Below are 18,552 nucleotides of genomic sequence, written 5' to 3' on the forward strand. Positions count from 1 at the left end.
GCAGCGGAGCCGCCCAGGGGAGGAGCCGCGGACGCCCTGCGGCGTGGAGCGCGCCAGGTGAGCACGCCTGCGCAGTCGGGTCGTAAACAAGCCCGCCCCTTCCCCTCGGCCCGCCCTCACGGGGTGGGCTCGCGGGAGGGAGGGACTAGAAGGAAGGGGCGGGGGCAGAGCGAGCGCCCGGGACGGCGCCTGCGCGGTGGGCGTGATCCGGGCACTTAGGGCAGGATGAACGCTGCTTTCCAAGATGGCGACGGAGGGAGGAGGGAAGGAGATGAACGAGATTAAGACCCAATTCACCACCCGGGAAGGTCTGTACAAGCTGCTGCCGCACTCGGAGTACAGCCGGCCCAACCGGGTGCCCTTCAACTCGCAGGGATCCAACCCTGTCCGCGTCTCCTTCGTAAACCTCAACGACCAGTCTGGCAACGGCGACCGCCTCTGCTTCAATGTGGGCCGGGAGCTCTACTTCTATATCTACAAGGGGGTCCGCAAGGTACCGACCCAGGCGTCGCCGGGGCCCGCCAACGTCACGGGCAGAGGCCGGGGGCAGGGCGGTGACAGTGGGACCAGGGTGACCGATGGGGTGGCCGTCGCTCTTACTTTTGAGTGGGTCGGTAACTCCACTGGGGTACTCCTGGGGAAAGGGGATTCAGGAGTAAGCAGGGTGGTGGCGGTGGCGTTTCGATGAGGTGAGGACTGTGGAAAGGGACCGTGGGGTGCGGGGTTCCTGCTGGGAGGCCCCAGAGGGAGCCGGCTGCCTCCCCTCCGGCAGGGTCCGTGAGGCTCTGCATGGCCAGGGAGCGGGCCTGCGAGTCCCCGGAAGAGGTGGGGTGCCCGTCTGGTCTGCTTCGATTGCCTCGCCTCCCGGCAGGGTTGGAAGTCTCGGCCAAGGCGGCTTGGAAAGGTCTGTAAGGCGGAACCGCGGCTGGGAAGCGGAGGACCGGGACTAGGTCAGAAAGAACCTGCTCGGCACGCAGGGCTACTCCACCTGCTGCCGCACTGACACTTCCTAGGAGCCGCTCCTTCTGGTGTTAACACTTGCCATCTCCAAAAACATCTAGGGAGGAGGGCTGTCACTGTTTCCACCGAGGGAATCTTCTGAAAGGTTTTTAAAGAGGGTCGTCATCCTGTCCCTTGTAGAATGGGAAGGGCTGAGTACTACAGTTGGGAGGTTGAAATGATGTTTTCAACGAAGTAAGCTGGTTCAGAAGGTTTCTGTGTGAGCGTGCCCAGATTAATCTTGTCCAACAAGTCAGACTGTGTCCTAAACAGGGAGGGATATGCCTTATAAGGCACCTTAAAGGAACCATCCTTCTTGGCGGGCGACTTAACAATAATTCTGCGAAGCATGTAATCATCTTTTAAAATATATTTTTAACAGGAGCAATATATTAGAGCTTTTCTTTCATTGGCTATGTAACTATGTTCTTTCTCACTGAGAACTGCTTACTTTTGAGATTGTGGTCTTGGCTCTTGAAAGAGTGAGATTAATGCATCCCCACAGCACCTCGGAATGGGACAATGTGATAAAAGATTAATTTATACATATTCGTTTAGTGTGAAAATAAATCGTACATATTGAAGCGTCAAAATTCCCTAGGATTTAATGTATCCGGATCCAGTACAGTGTTTTTGCTTGGTTACAAGAAGTAGGGAAGTGACAGTGGAATATAAATGTAGCAAGTTGTTTCTTTCATTCAAGGTGAATCTTTTTTATTAGTGTTTATGTTAATAAGTCTACTACTGTATTTGGGGTATGTTCTTAGAAGTTACCGAAAGTAAATCCCTTGACTTTTTTTTTTTTTTTTTACTTCTTTTTTCTCTTTTGGAATTGGAAAAGCGTGAAGTAGTTAGTAGTCTAGGAACTGACGTTTTAGTCCTACTCCCAACTTTGTCACTGACTTATTTGTTGGGTGACCTTAGATAAATTATTATGTTTGCACCTCTTTAAGAAGGAAATATTGCAGTGCACATGTTGTAATTAATAATATAATAAGTGTAATGAACTTTAAAGCCCTGAAACACTCAGTAGATGTAAAATATAGTTAAAATAAGCATTAAGAGTTACTGTCAAATAGGAAGCTGCCATCTTGACATTGATACTAGGACTGAAAGGATCAGTTTTTTCTCTGGAAATAAGTTTAGAATTTTAAGCTTTTAAAACTCATTTATATAAAAAATGCAGTGTACTTAAAAGCTAAATTGACTAACACTAGCAATTACTAATGCAGGCATTACTTTTTAAAAAAGTTTTATTAGAAAGGTTATTATTTCTTTTTTGTGTGTGTGTGACTGGTAAGGGAATCGTAACCCTTGGCTTGGTGTCGTCCGCACCGCGTTCAGCCAGTGAGCGCACCGGCCATCCCTATATAGGATCCGAACCTGTGGCCTCGGCGCTCCCAGTGCCGCACTCTCCCGAGTGAGCCACGGGGCCGTCCCAAAAGGTTATTATTTCTAAAGCGTTCCAATGGCAAACCTTATCTCTATCTGGTAGTCCTGGTTTGCATCGTGAAAACAGGTCTCTTGCCTGGAAGTATCATTACAACTGTGTTCTCTTTTAAAATGGGACACTATTCACTGAAGGGTAAAACTAGGAAAGCTTTCCAGAACTACAGCAAAAAATTATTTTAAACAAGACAAATCTGAAATATGTAAATTGCCTTTATCTGCACAATTTGAGCACTTGAACTTTTTTTTTGTGGTAAAATTTCATTTTCATGTGGTAGTATATTGTAGGTACATTTGCATTGTGTCATGACGTTTCAACTCTCTTCTGGCCATTGTAATTTAAAATTTTTTGTTTTCCATGGGTGAGGTTGTATTTATTTATTGGTATTTCTGGATATAAATGACTTTGTGACTCTATTTTCTGATTTTAAAATAGAACAAAAATTTATCCTTAATCAGAAAACCAAAATTTATCTTGGGGGGTTACTAGTTGTTAATCTATTTTTGACAGTTGGCCATTTTGACTTAAAAAAATTTTTTTCTTCAAGGCGTATAAAATTTTACAGTTATTCACCCTGTACTGGCCAGTCACCAAAAAACAACCCCCCCCCCCCAAAAAAATATATAAAATAAAGTTTTACAATTATTCAGATCATTTATAAGGTCTAGTTTGGATAAATAAATTCAACTTAAGCCTGCATGTAAAATGAATGGAAAATAGGTCTTTTAAAGGACTTAAATCACAAACTATGTGCTGCCATTCCTGAGAGGAAGCATGGAGTCCTGGGGAAATGGAGTGGAACAGGAAGTAGTCTAACACATATATCTAAAAAATGTTTCCATGTCAGTCTAGGGCTAGAAGGGACCTTAGAGTTTATGTAGTCTTACCCCACTCAGTGAAAACCAAGGCTAGAGAGGGGATGCAAACCGGTGTTACAATTTTTTCTCATGGTAGGGAAAACAAAGCACAGCAGAATCTAAAGAACTGTCTTAGTCAGTAGAGACTGATCAAGCTTTTGAGTCATAAGGATACCCAGTACTCCAAGCACTTCAAAATTTACCCCAGTATTTTGCCGTATATCATTGTCTTGTTGAATCTTCATAGCAATCTGTGAGGTAGATGAAAGCATCTTTTCATAATCAAGGAAGTCCAGAATGGGTTTTTTTGTGTGAGGAGATGTACTTTTGTGAATTTGTTTTGCATAACTAAAGATAGTATGAATATTGATTTAATACTGACACTAATCAGTTGAACAAAAATTTGTGTGACTGCTCTGATAGTAGTAATACTAGGCAAGTTGATGTTGGGTATTCAAAGATGAGTAAGAATCCTGTGCCTCCCTCCAAAGAACTTTCAGCTACTAGTTTTCAAACATCTTTATGGTATACTTTGTTTTCCTATTTTTAAAAAGAGGTTGTTTTAGAATAAAGACAGCAAAGGTACCTGGGCTTATTAAACCAATCCTCTTATTTTATGGAGATCTGTTTTTACATAAATGTGAATGGCCTCCATTCAGATCTCAGCTTAACCATCACTTCCTCAGCAAATCCTTCTTTGAATTCCCAGGCTAGATCAGTTTTCCCCTACTACATGTTCTCATAACATCCTGTACTTTGCCTTTCTAGCACTTTTCTCAGTTTGTAATTCTCTGTGTGATAGTCTGTCTCTTCCTTAAACAAAGCTCCTTTAGAATGGGGACTGTTTTCACAGTGCAGTGTCCAGCATAGAGTTAGGCTCTTACTGTGTGTTTGTTGAGCGAATGACTAAATAAATCCATGTCCATCTATGCCATACTTTAAAAAGATCTTTAGAAGCTGAAAAACCTATTCTGTTTTGGGCCCAAAAGTAACTTGGGTATTTTTTAGTAGCTCTCATCTATTTAAAGGCCTTTAAAAATATTAATAGGTAACAAACGTAGGTTTATTAAAATTGGGAAATTGTGTAGCAAGAGACAATGAAGTAATAGAAAGTAACCAAATAGCACAGATTACTTTTGATTTACTTCTATCAACATGTTACCTACGAGATTCATGTACTAACAGCTTTTTAAAACTGTACTCAGAATACTTAACATTCAAGCCAAAGAACCTTATTTCCCACCTCCCCTCCCCCCATCTTAAGATTCCAGGCCACAAGCATACTGCCTAGAGATATTATTGCAGCAATTCCTATGATAGGTGGGAAGTGTATGTATAGTTCTAAAGCCTTTTCAGCTCTAAAAGTTGTATGATTCTGTGCTCTTTTTTTTTTTTTTCTTTTTTTAATGAAAATAAATTTATCTTTCTATTGGGGAGATGTCTTTATGTCTTGGATTCATTGCCTGTTCTTTAATTTGAATTGGGTGGGGTGGGGTGTTTGGGAAAGCAAGTTGAAAACATTGTAATTTCTAGGTCTTCATGCTAGAAAAAGTTTGTACTCACCATGCTGAGATGAAGTTGGGGCCAGAAGAAGAGTCAGTTGGTAACAACTAAAATATTTTTAGAGCCAGAGTTAATAGAGGAAATAATGGGGTGACTCGGGAGAGAATGAGCATTCTGTAGTGGGAAACGTTCTGTCTCTGTCAAAAACTGCAGGACCACCTGTTGGTGACGGAGGATTTCATGCTTTGTGTGGGAGGGTGAGATAGATGCCTTTTAAAGGTTTTTTTCCACAGACTGGTTTTAGATACTGGAGTGCTTCGGAGAAGGTCATGTTCACACCCTTTTTCCCCATTTGTAGTTTTCACACCTCCAGGCTCCCCATTTATAGTTTAGAAAGAAGCTTAGAAGTTTTTATATCAGATTTACTTTGAAAAATCTTGTACTAAATTTACTAGGGCACATGTGGGATTACTGAATGACTGGAAACCTGTGTTTCTTTTCCATTAAAGGCTATCTACTGACTTCTGAAATATTGATAAGATTTAGTTTGACTTTAGAATCTTATATACTGAGGGGAAAGCATCTTAATTTAACATTTAAAGCAGGAGATACTTTCATATTCTCTCTCGGGTTCTCTTCAAGAGGAGGGTGGTGATGAGATTTTGAAAGACAACATGGGTGGATTTGAGCAATGGTAAGAAGCATCCAGAATATGTCCGTGAAACCCATGAGATAGTCATAAATGTCATTCTTTCAGCAAATATTTATGGAGTGTGCCTACCGTATATGAGGTACTGTTCTAGATGCTGGGTGTAGACAAGGTCTGTGCCCTCAAGAAATTTGTCACGTATATTTAATATCATTGAGTTAATCTAGTGACTTAAGTGGTGTTGTGCTTTAGAGAAAACTTGAGCAAGAATCGAAACTTAGGTAGTGGATTTTGTCACTGACTGGTTTGGCTACATGGCTAAAGAAACTTTTTAAGGTGTTTTAAGAATAAATATGATGATTTTTTTAGTCTGATATTTGATGTCTTAGAGAATAATTTTATTTGTTTTTCAGTGACGTTAGTTTGTGCAGAAATGAAATGTGGTCCTGTTTTATTAAGAAGGCACTAAAAATAGAAATAACAAATTGGTAGGCATTCCCAGTTTTAATTTTTAGGACATTTTAAATTGTTTGAGAATATCAGTGACAAGCTACATTGTCCTGTGAACATCTGGCATCAATGTTTTAATTAAAAAAATAGATGTCAAATGTTACAAGATATGTCTTGCTTTTTTTTTTTTTAAAAAATCCTCATTCATCAAGGATTTATTGAGGATTTGTTATATATAAGGCAGCGCTGGCTGTTGTGGATGATGTGATGGTGTTAAGACATATTTCTTATCTTTAAAGAGTTTGTATTTTTGTACCAATGATTGTAATATGAAATAAAAGGTGTGTGCTCTACATGTGGCATAAGCAATGTAAGTATCAAATGGAATTAAGGAGTAAAGTTGAAGTAGAGAAGTATTTCTCTGCCTAGTAGAAGAATATTGGGTTGGGTTTCAAATAGATGATTTGCCTTGAAATGTGTGCAGATCACAATGAAGTTTTCGTGAATTTTAAAACTTGTTGCTTTATATTTCTGGTTTCAGAAGTGCTTTATCTTGATTTCTGACTGAGCTTTAGTTGGCAGTTGCTCTTACCTTCTAGCATTTTTCTCAACTTCACAGCTGCTTTGCCAATTGGTAATTTGTATATTGAGTAATATTTTGCATTGTCAATTCTATTTTGTAATATGAATTTTTTAAAAGTAGGCATATTATACTAAAAACAGGCCAAATCAGTCTGTGTTACACTTTATCTTGTTTTGTAGCAGTAGGAAAATATGCTTGATTCTATGGGTTTTATAAGAAAAGCAAGAATCATTCATGAGGAATGAACTTACAAAGTTTTTACATTAAAAAAGTAAGAATTATTTAGTAGGAGGGAATATTTTAACATTCTCAGTTAACCACATTGTAGATTATTCCTCTGACTTGAAGTTATTTTTTCCTTCGGTTGATTCACATCCAGCTCGTTCTTCTACTGTGTTTTTTGGGGTATTTTTAGTTTTTTGGACACTGCAAAACCTGCGCAGGTGCTCGTTCTCTTTACTTACTTCGATCCATGCCTTGGATGCTCTGTCTTAATGTTTCATTTAATAAATATATGAGTGGTTTTTGGGTGGAAACTATTATACTAGACTATGGGAAATCAAAGAAATATGAGACATGGGCCCTGATCATGGGAGGATTATTATCTAACCAAGGAGGCTTGATATTCACACACTGATTCTATAAAAGTTCACTGAGTGCCTGCTCTACATTGTTGTTGAGAAAGAATCTATGTCATCAAGGAGTTCACAGTCCTGTGGAATAATAAGTGGCTTATTCACTCAGCTAACATTTATTGGACCTGTGGACCCAAAGACACACAAGACATAGCTCCTGGTCTACAGTGCCTGCAGTCTAGTTTGAGATGGACAAGGAAACTTGCAATGATAGGCCAGTTCCTGAAAAGCATTCACAACTGAGCATTGCCTACTATGCTATGTCCAGTTGGCGAGAGGATAAATACATAGCCCTTGATAGCTTTCAACCTTTTCATTTTCTCCTCAAAACAATCCTTTGGGGGAATTTTTTTTTTTTAAACAACTGGAAAGATTGTGATGTGTTACTTAGGGAATATGGTAGAGCCTGGTGTTGAACCCAAGGCCTCTGAGTAGGCCTCCTACACTCGTTTTCTGTCAAAAATGAAATATTGCAAGGCAGCAGGGCCTGTCTAATGAGTGATGCTGATGTCATTCCAGAGAGTGGGAGATTGTAGGCTAGAAAGTAGTGAGGAAATATTTTAAAGAAGAGATGTGACATGCATACTCTCCTGCTTTCTCTCAGATATAAAGAAATGAGCTGAACATCGTTGGAAGTATGGAAGAGGGAGTTTAAGAGATCATGTCATAATAATAATAGGTAATATGTATTATTAATAATAGTGTATATTATGGACATTGTGCTAAGTGATCATGCATGATCTCATTTAATCCTCACAAGTAGTGTTATAAAATCAACATTTATAAAATATCCCCATTTAGAAAAACTGAGATTTATAGAGATTGAATAATTTGCAGAGGTTAAAAAACTATCAAGTGGTTGTCCTGGGGTTTGCATATAGTTCTCTTTGACCCTAGAGCAAGAGCACTTAACAGTAAGCTCAACTACACAGGAGTAGGAGTCTCAATGGAAGCTCTGGTCCCTGTTGGACCAGAATTTGCTTGTCCATTCTGTGCCCTCCTTAGAACCTCTTTATACTAGCCGTTTCCTCTACCAGAGTGCTCATCTCCTGTCTTATGCATTGCTGTTTATATCACAACTTAAATGTCACCCCTCAGAGAGGTTCCTCTTGACTGTCAGTTCACAGTAGCTTTCTCAGAAGCTACCTTCAGTAACGCCACCTTTTTAAAAATCCAGATACTTGTTACCAGCTGTCTTAGTCTGTTTGGGTTGCTATAACAAAATACCATAGACTGGATAATTTATAAACAACAGACATTTATTTCTCATAGTACTACTGGAGGCTGAGAAGTCCAAGAGCAGGGAGCTGGCAGATTCAGTGTCTGGTGAGGGCCCCTTTCCTTGTTTACAGATGGTGCTTTCTCACTGTGTGCTCACATAGTGGAAGGGCAAGGCAGCTCTCTGGGGCTCCTTTTATAAGGGCAACAATCCCATTCATGAGGGCTACACACTCATGATCTAATTGCTTCCCAAAGGCCCCACCTCCAAATATCATCACATTGATGATTAGGTTTCATCATATGAATTTTGGGGGAACACAAACATTCAGACCATACCGCTGGTATTTTTCATGTTTACTTATGTGTTTATTGTCTCTTCCACCCTCCTTATTAAATATAAGCTTCATAAGAGCATGGCCTTTTCTGTCTTATTCATCATTGTATCTGCAGTTCAGCACTTAGAACAGTGCTTGGCACATTGTAGGCACTGAAATATTTATTGAATGAATGAATGTATGCTATTTTGTCTTTTTGTTTGTATACTGTCTTTTATTATTGATGAGAAACATTCACAGTTTATAAAGCATTTATGCAGAGCACCTTGGTTGAGCTTTATTGGAGGTAAGGTCATCAGCAATTATTATTGTTATATTCATACTTTATAGAAGAAGAAATAGATTAGAGGACATGGATAATAATCGGTAAGATTAGAACTCAGTACCCAAGATTTGCGACTCTTTGTCCAGTGCTTACTCCCTGCTTTAACCTGAAGATGCCATTCCAGTATTTCTAAGAATTTTAAATAGACTAACTCATGTTTGGAGTACTTTCAGAGGTTGAGATTGCTCCAACAATGCATATTTTGCCTTTTGTATGGTGCTCTGTGACCTTGAGCAAACCCCTTAACTTCTCAGAGCCTCAGGTTTCTTTTTTGTAGATAGTGGTAAGAATATCTGTCCTGCCTACTTCACTGAATTTTAGGATTAAATGAGATGATTATGTAAAAGCTCTTTAAAAAATGGCAAGGTACCATACAAATGTAAAACATTTCTTTTAGTTGTGGAAGAATGTACCAGAGGGCTGAACTGACTCATTCTGCTGTCTCTCACTTGTGACTTGCTAACTGACTGCTGTTTTCTTTCAGCTGGAGCCCTGCTAGGAGAAGGGGAGGAGTGGGTAAGAATGAATAAAATCCAGCACCCTTGGAGACCAGGGAGAGGTTATGGAGAGATTCCTGGGAAAGCAGTGTGGTGGTTTCGAAAGGAAGAAGAGACTGGGGAGAAGGGAAAGCAAACGCAGGAGCTCAGCCTTATCCAGCCCTTTGTAGGAGATGTGAAGATAACATCTGCTCTTTTAGACAGTATTCAGTTATTAGGATTCCTTAACCTGAATAGGATTTAGGGGGTATGTCAACCTGGATAGGAAAAAAATCTTGTAATTTTATTTTTACTAACTTCTAACTGAAGTTTAACATGTCCTTCAGTTATGAATATAGGCAACAAATACAGCAGTAACAACCTGTGACCATCACTGATGAAAACCGCAGATGTTTTCATATCACGAATGGCACTGATATCACTTACACTTACCACAACTTTGAAATTACAGTAGTTAATGGATCTGCCACTAGATCTTGTTATCCAGTATGTAATAAAGAAACTTAAAACTTTGTCTTTTAATACAGTATAACTGTAATATAGATTTCTTTTGTAATCTTATGTATTTAGGATTACGTTATTGTGAGGAGTCCATAGCAAAGTTTAAACACTCTAATTTAGATACATCTTGGCCTTCTTTAGTATGCAATGTGTGATTGAATTTAAAAAGAGTGACTGTTTCTCATATCCTGTTAAGTGAAACTTTTAGCTCCATGAAGAGCTCTCTGTGGTACTTATGGTGGTTTTTTAGTCAGTAGTCGACTATCTAGAATTCTAAGCTGGCCATACCATTTGCTTCTTTTCTTTCCCTTCTTGATCATTCTTTTGCCCTAATTAGAGAGAGGACTCTCTGTAGTTCTATAGTTCTTCTCTACACAAAAACTCCTTTACAAGATGGACTCTATTTTCCACTTGGTTCAGATAATAGGTGATTACAATGTAATGTTTGTTTGTCTCATTGCAATGGGAACTGAAAGAGGCTTTAACAAGGTGAATCGAATTGGTTTGAATCGAATTGGGATGGTGGATAGGCTAGAGGGGAAGGGGATTCCAGACCAAGAGAACCAGAAGTCCAAGGCCTTAGGATGTGGCATTTGATGGCTGGGCGTCATGAGCTGCACTGTAAGGGCTGAAGCTTGTGCAAAGCTTGGGAGGGTAGAATTATCTTCCTTAGTGGTGGTCATTTAGATGTTGGCTTTATACTAGCTTCTTTTAGAGTTCTTAGTATGATTTTTTAAAAGATTTTTTAAACACCTGTTTTCTTTCTTTTGGTACTATTTCTGAGGTAATGTACATTAGTATATATATCATCCTTCTTTATGACTCAAGTCATCAGTTGTATCAGCACTGTCCCTCATGGGACTCCCATCACTTCCCTTCATTTCTCAGTGATTTTAGCTCTCCCTCCCTGTCAATCTCTCTAGCATTACTCTTGTCTTAATGCAGTGGCTAATCATTGTAACCTCCCCTTGCACACATCCTCAGTCCTAATCCTGGCTAAATTGAATCTTCTACCTACTGCACTGCACTTGCACCACCAGATGTATTTAGAGAATAGCACAACTGTGCTGACCGGCCTTCCTTTAGATTCGTAACCATGACCCTGAAGAATAGCACAGTTGTGCTGACTGGCCTTCCATTAGATTTGTGACTGTGACCCTGAAGGGGTTGCATGGTGCTGATAATCCCACCACATTGACTCTCCATCCTCCTAGATTACAGTTTTACAACTTTGTCCTCAAACCTTCAATAACCTCCTTCCCTGTCCCTGTTCTTAGTTGATGACCTTACTTCTTATTTCACTGAGAACATTAAAACAGAAGAGAACTTCTGCAAATTCTTATCCTTACATGTCCTCAGCTTCCAGCATCTGGGCCTGTGGACTCTGCCTTCTCTCCTGTTGTTAAGGAAGAACTGTCTGCTCCTGTCTAAGGTCACCTCCCCCACTTGCCTGCTAAATCCTCTCTTATTTTGTTTAATAAGTATTCTCCCTCCCTTTCTCCTACCTCATCAACTTTTTTCTCCCCACAAACATGTTGTTACTTCCCTCATCCTAAAAAGGAAGGACCCTTTCTGACCCCCCACTCAGTCTCTATGGGTTCTTTGCCTCCAGCCCCTACTGTGCCATTTCTCAGCTACTTCTTAGAGCAAAGCTCCTCTAGCTGTCAGATGTCTCTACCCTCACAGTGTGGTCACAGACCAGCATCATTAGTATCATCACCAGGAGCTTTTTGGAAGTGTAGAATATCGGCCCCACTCTAGACTTACTGCATTCCAAAGGAACCCCAGGTGATTCATGTGCACACTAAAGTTGGAGAGGCATTGATCTTTACTAGCTTTTTCTAATTCTTTCACCGCCTCTTAAAACTTAATCCAGACATTTTATTGTTCCTTCTTGCCGTCTGTTTTAACTATACAATTCAATGATTTTTAGTAAATTTAATAAGTTGTACGTCTATCACCATAATCGAGTTTTAGAACATGAGGAATTGGTTTTTATCTTATTTTATTTTATTTTTGTTTTCTTTTAAAAAGATGATCGGTAAGGGGATCTTAACCCTTGATGTGGTGGTGTCAGCAGCACGCTCTCCCAAGTGAGCTAACCAGCCATCCCTATATAGGGATCCGAACCTGTGGCCTTGGTGTTATCAGCACCACACTCTCCCAAGTGAGCTAACCGGCCATCCCTATATAGGGATCCGAACCCATGGCCTTGGTGTTATCAGCACCACACTCTCCCCAAGTGAGCCACGGGCCAGCCCTAGGAATTGGTTTTTAAATTTAACTTTTGTGTTTTCATTATGTAAAACACTTATGTGGTCCCAACATCAGACCTATAGAGTACGATTATACTCAGAGAGGTTTAGCTTCCATTTCTGTCCTCCTCCCCCCTCCCAGTTCCCTTCTTCTTCCTATAGATAATCATTTTCTTTGTTCTTGACTCATCCTTCTGTTGTTCCAAGAATAAGTGACTTTGGAGCAGAGTTTTGAAGGGATTGGGGGACCATACCACGTATGGTATTTTGAGTCTTGTTTTTTCTGCTTAATGATATATACTGGAGATCTTCCCATATTAGTAAAAGAGAACTACTTCACTCTTTCTTAAAATTGCTTTATATTCCATGCTGTGGCTATACCATAATTTATTTAACCAGATGACTCTTGCTTGTTAATCCTTTTTTTAAAAAATCGTGAATAATGCTGCAGTGAATAAACTTGCATGTATATTATTTCACACAGAGGCAGATAGGCAGATATATATATCTATGTGATGAAGTTCCAGAGAAGGTACTGCTGGGTTAAAGGTAAATGCATATATATTTTCGATAGATATTGTCCAATTACCCTCCATAGGGGTTGTACTATTTTGTATTCCCACACACATGAGGGCACCTGTTCTACCACAGCCTCACTGTGGTACTGGTGGACTTTTGCATTTGATCTGATATGTGAGAAATTAGTTTAATTTTTGTTTGTTTTTCCCTTGTGATGAGTGAGGTTGAGCATCTTTCTTTATATTTAAGAGCAAAAGCAAAATGTATTTCTTTTTCTTTGAACTGTCTGTCTCATATCCCTTGCTCATTTTCTTATTGGGTTGTTGGATATCTTGATTTTTTTTTTTTAAAGTAGCTCTTTTGTCTATGATATGAGTTGTAGGTTTTTTCCCCACAGTTTGTCATTTGTCTTTTTTTTTTTTGGTGGCAGCTGGCCAGTACAGGGATTGAACCGTGGACCTTGGTGTTATCAGCACCACTGTCTAACCAACTAACTGGCCAGCCCTGTCATTTGTCTTTTAACTTTGCGTGTGTGTGTGTGTGTGTGTGTGTGTGTGTGTGTGTGTGTGTGTGTGTGTGTGTGTTTTTGCCATGAGGAATTGTCATATTTTTTATAGTTATTATTTAGGTGTTAACCAATTGCTATTCTCCAAGGTTTAAAAAAGAAGAAAATGATTTTAACATTCAGGAATTAAGTTTAACGAAAACTGATTTTTTTTTTAAAGATGACCAGTAAGGGGGTCTTAACCCTTGACTTCGTGTTGTCAGCACCACGCTCACCTGAGTGAGGTAACCGCCATCCCTATGTAGGGATCTGAACCTGTGGCCTTGGTGTTACCAACACCACACTCTCCCAAGTGAGCCACAGGCCGGCCCTGAAAACTGTTTTGGAAGCAAGAGATGAACATTGAAATGTGCTGTCAAATGAGGTGGTGGACTGAGATTCACTAGTGGGTTTTAGGATTTAGCATACCCCGAGTATATTATAATGTTAGGAATATTTTAGTTTGTAACAGGAAACCCACTTCAACTAGTTTAAACTTAAAAGAGATGCACTGGCTTATGTCACTGAAAATTCTAGAAGTAAGGTGGGCTTCACCCATGGTTTGATTGAGGTGCCAGATCTGTTTTACTGAGTTTCTCTTGGTTCTGCTTTCTACTGTGTGTCAGCCTGGCTTAGGTGACAAAACAGTGGCAGAGGTGTTAGGCTTCATATACCTGTATCACATGGACCAGAATGAGAGCCAGTATTCAGGATGAGAATGAGCAGTTCTTTTAGTCCGTCTCTCAGAAGAATAAGGAAGATTCTTTCATAGAAGCCCCCAGCAAACCTCCTTCTCTGACTCATTGCCCTAAACTGAATTACCATCCCATTTCTGTGACCAAGGAAATATGCACTGGCTGACCCAATCTTGGCTAACCCATACCTTTAGCAAGGGGATTGGATTATCTGGAGACCATTCTGGAGCTGGGGTTATGATCAGACAGGAGAATGATCTATAGATTGATACTGGGCAAGCAACCAAAAGATGAATTAGTGGCTTTTGCCAGTTCCTTCTCCTGCTCCTGTTGCTTTGCTTTCTGGACCATCTGTGTCCAGTCATGGATATGGCCATCTCCAGGTTGGAACTACTACTCCTCAGCAGAATTGTGACCTGCTCCAGAGCTGCTGTGACACTGTCAGGTTTCTGCTGCTTCTTAGGTGGCTGCTGGTCTCATTCACCAGCTTGAGCTTCACCCCTTCCCCCGTTCATTTTTCTTGAACAGATTTGCAAGAGTTTGTGAGTTAAATTTTTTTTCAAAGAATCAGCTATTGTTTCTTTGTTTTCAATTTGTTAATATCTATTATCTTTATTTCTTTTCTGTTTAGTTTTACTCTGTTCTTTTTCTAGCTTACTGCGCTGACAACATAAGTTTTCATCCTTTCTTGCTTTTTAACGATGTGCTCAAGGCTGTAGAATTTCCTCTAAGTATTGCTTTAGCAGCCTCCTGTATATTAGATATGTGGTAGTAATCATTGTCATGAAGATCTCAATATTTTGTTATTCCCATTTTTATTCCCTTTTTAACTCTTGAGTTTCTAAGCAGGCATTTTTTGGTTTCTATTTATGGTCTTTAACTTTTTTTATTGATTAACTTGCGTCGTATGGTCATAGAATATGTTTTTATGATATCAGTTATTTGAAATGTGATGAGACTTTCTTTGTGACCTAGGTAAAATGTTCCATGAGTTTATTTATTTATTGAATTGAAACAATTGATTATATGTATTTATGGGGTACAGAGTTGACTATCAGTATTTGTGTACATTATGTGATGATCAAATCAATATTATTAGCATGTTCATCATTACAAATTGTAATTATTCTGTGTCCTTACCCAATTACTCCCTAATTTCCCTCCCCCTCCCCTAAATGTTCCATGTATTTTTAAAAGAATGTATCTTCTCTATTTGTTAGGCTCAGAGTGACATAGCCGTGTATGTATGTTTGATCAAGTTTGTAGTGCTGTTTGAGTTGCCCATATCATTACCATTTTTATCACTGCCTTATTTATCAATTTCTGATAGATGTATTAAAATATCTCACTGATTCTGAACTTGTCCATTTCTCTTTCTCAATTTTTGCTTTATATTAGCTTCAGAATTGTTAATCTTTGTGGATTGTTCTTTGTGTTGTTGTATTATACCCTTCATTATCTCTATTTATTTTTGCTTTAAATTCTGTTTTGAGGATTTGACAGTTTATTTTGGTTACTGTTTGCGTGGAATGTCATCATATCCCATATTTTCAACTTATCTGTGTAATTTTTGGTTTTGATGTGTCTTTTTGAACCCTCTTAAATGTTTTCCATCTCACTGTCATCTGTGAGACTTTCTCCTTTACCTTGCTCCCTCTCTCCACCCACTTTCATTTTATCACCAATTCCTGTTGATTTTATCTCTAAAGTATATCTTGAATACATGACTTGTTTTCACTGCCTTCACCTGGGCACTGTGCAACCTTCTGACTGGTCTCCAAAATGTGAATGTGATTGTCACTCCCAAGCTTGAAATCTTTCAATGGTTCCTGTTGCTTTTAGCATGGGAAAAAAAAAATTATTAACACGGCCTACTAGACCCTGCATGAGCTACGCCTCCCTTACCAGTCTCTCTTCCCTTCACTATGTCTTTCTGACTCACTGGCTTTCTTTTAATTCCTCTGACAGCCTTAACCCTTTTGCCACAGATTCTTCTTATATGCGGTTTCTTTTGCCTGTCATATACTTCTGCTCTTCATTCCCTGCTCCTTCACCTGTTGAACTCCTACTCCTTCGAATCTTAGCTCGTGTCTCGTTTTGTCCAAGGTTTTTACCCTGAACCTCAGATGAGGTTAAGTCTCCCTGTTATCCTTTCCCAGCTCATCTTTCTAGTGCATGCCACAATAATAATTAAAGAATTAGAATTTGAAATTTAATGTCTCCATCCTCCCCACCCATCAAACTAGATTGCAAACTCTGGAGGGCTCATTTTATCTGATTGATTGTTGAACTCCTGTCTAGTAGCTCAGTGCCTTTGATACATTATAAGTACTCTATAAATATTTGCATGAATGGATAAATATGTAAGGGACTTTGCTGTTTGCTTATTGACACTGAGTAGACTGCCATGGTAATCATATTGTCTTTTATGTAGTAGGTATTTGGTTAAATATTTTAAGTGAATCAATCTCTTGTCTGATCTTTTTCGCCTGTATCCGGTGAGATGTATTTATTTATTTATTTACTTATTTGGCAGCTGGCCTGTTCAGGGATCCGAACCCTTGACCTTGGTGTTACAGCACCACACTCTAGCCAACTGAGCTAACCAGCTAGCCCCTAGTGAGATGTATTTAAAGAACAGTAGGCTGTTATTTGTACCCCATTTCTTTCTACCTTATTCCTCTCCTCCCACCTCTCCTGTATATACGAGGGTACTTCAAAAAGTTTGTGGAAAGATTTCTATCTTTTAATTCTATTTTCTCATAAATTTTTTGAAGTACCCTTGTATCTCCCATATCTTCTTACCTTAGCACTGGCTACAAACAGGTAGAGGCATGAGAAAAAGACTTGAGAAATCTACTCAGTTTAAGAGGTTTTCTTGGAAGCAAAGTCTGCCAGTCATTCAAATCACTAAGTAAGTTTGCCCTGGGAATTTTTCCTTAGTTGGTAGCAGTAAAAAGGAAAGATTTTCCCCCTAAAGATAAGAATAGGGTTGTAGAAAATTTGGAAAATTCAGGGAAGAAAAAATCTCCGTATACCAGGCTGTTAATATTTCGGTGTTTTTCTTGTCAGTCCTTTTTTGGTGCTCGGTTAGTATGTTAAGCTTAATTTAGGTCCGTAAGATTGTGCCTGGCACAGTGTAGATGCTTAGTAGTTAGAGAATGAACCCAGGTGTGTGTTATTTTGAACTTTAAAATCTATGCAGCTTCCTAATTTGGTATGTGTATAAGTATCACTTTATGTTGATGGTGTTCCTAACCTATTTTAGAGTAGTTGAACATTATATGAAGGTGTGTTTTTTTTGTTAATAAACCTATTAGATCATTGTAAAAAGTTGCTTGGGCTAAATATTTTGGAGTCACCTGTGACTTATTTTTTTCAGTCTATTTTCAGTCCTTCAGTATAGCCTGTTGGCTCTGCCTTAGAATATATCCAGAACTGATCATTTCCCGCCTCCACCACTACCATCCTAGTTTAAGGAAGCATTCTCTGTCACTTGGATTGTTACAGTGGTCTCCAACTGGGCTCCCTGACTTTATCCTAGCCATTTACAGTCTGTTCTCTTGATGGCAGCCAGGATGATCGTTTAAACAATATAGGTCAGATCATATCTCGTCACTGCTTAAAACTTTCAAGTGCTTTTCCATATCACTTAGAATAAGATCTGAATTCCTCCTTAACAAGGTCTGGTGCTTTCCCCCTCTCCAAATCCCGATTATGATTTGTTACCACCACCCTCTTTTCCCTCCATTCTATTCCCTGAAGAAGAGCTGCCTCACACCCCACCCCCACCATTGCACATGCTCTAGTCTGGGTAGCCACAGGGCAGGCTCCCTCACTTCTTCAGGTCTCTGTCCAAATGAGATTCTATCAAAGAAGCTTTCTGTTACTCCTACCCAGAAAGGTACTGCCATCACCCTTCCACCTCAGTCCATCCACTCTCTTTTCCTGATTTTTCTTTTTAGTCTTTATCTGATACTCATTTGATTATTTGTTTAGTGGCTATGTCCCTTCTAAATTCTACAAGAGGAGGGAATTTATCTCTCTTCATTGGCAATACCCCAGTGTCTAAAATGATACCTCACACATATAGTAGAATTCAATAAGTATTAGTTTATTGAGGTAAACTATTAAGGTATATTAAGATAGTGCAGGGCATTTATCTCAGGTAACTTAGTGAGAAAGTCTGCATTTAGGACATAGGTATCATGACTTCTTGTAGGCCTATTTTATTTATTAAATAGGTAATGCATTCACATGGTTCAAAATTCAAAGGGCATGTAGTGAAGTCTCAACCGTGTCCCCCAACCACCTTATTCCCCTCAGGAGTAACCAGTTCCCTCAGGAGTAAACAGTGTGAAGTTCTTGTGTACATTTCCAGAGACAGCCTATGGTTCAACACACAAAATCACAGATATGTTCTTCCCTCCTTTAAAAAAAAATGCAAATTTTAGCATCTGCACTTTTTTGCACCTTGTTTTTGCTTTGTTTTTATAAAATATACTTTGGAGATCGTTCTTTGACAGTACATTAA

At 39.3% G+C, this 18,552-nt stretch overlaps 1 protein-coding gene across 6 annotated transcripts in view; it reads left to right on the forward strand.

Moving 5' to 3' along the window:
* Positions 1 to 225: 225 nt before the first annotated feature.
* Positions 226 to 18,552, forward strand: part of WDR20 (WD repeat domain 20) — a 62,937-nt gene continuing 44,610 nt past the window's right edge. For all 6 annotated transcript variants that reach the window (XR_010022895.1, XM_063089301.1, XM_063089306.1 and 3 more), the window contains exon 1: positions 226 to 493. Coding sequence is in view for 5 of the 6 variants with exons in the window: in XM_063089301.1 (XP_062945371.1) it covers positions 245 to 493 (249 nt within the window). In the remaining variant the exon portion in view is untranslated. The remainder of the gene's footprint in view (positions 494 to 18,552) is intronic.

The sequence above is a fragment of the Cynocephalus volans genome, chromosome 3, assembly GCF_027409185.1.
Source record: "Cynocephalus volans isolate mCynVol1 chromosome 3, mCynVol1.pri, whole genome shotgun sequence".
Lineage (NCBI taxonomy): Eukaryota > Metazoa > Chordata > Mammalia > Dermoptera > Cynocephalidae > Cynocephalus > Cynocephalus volans.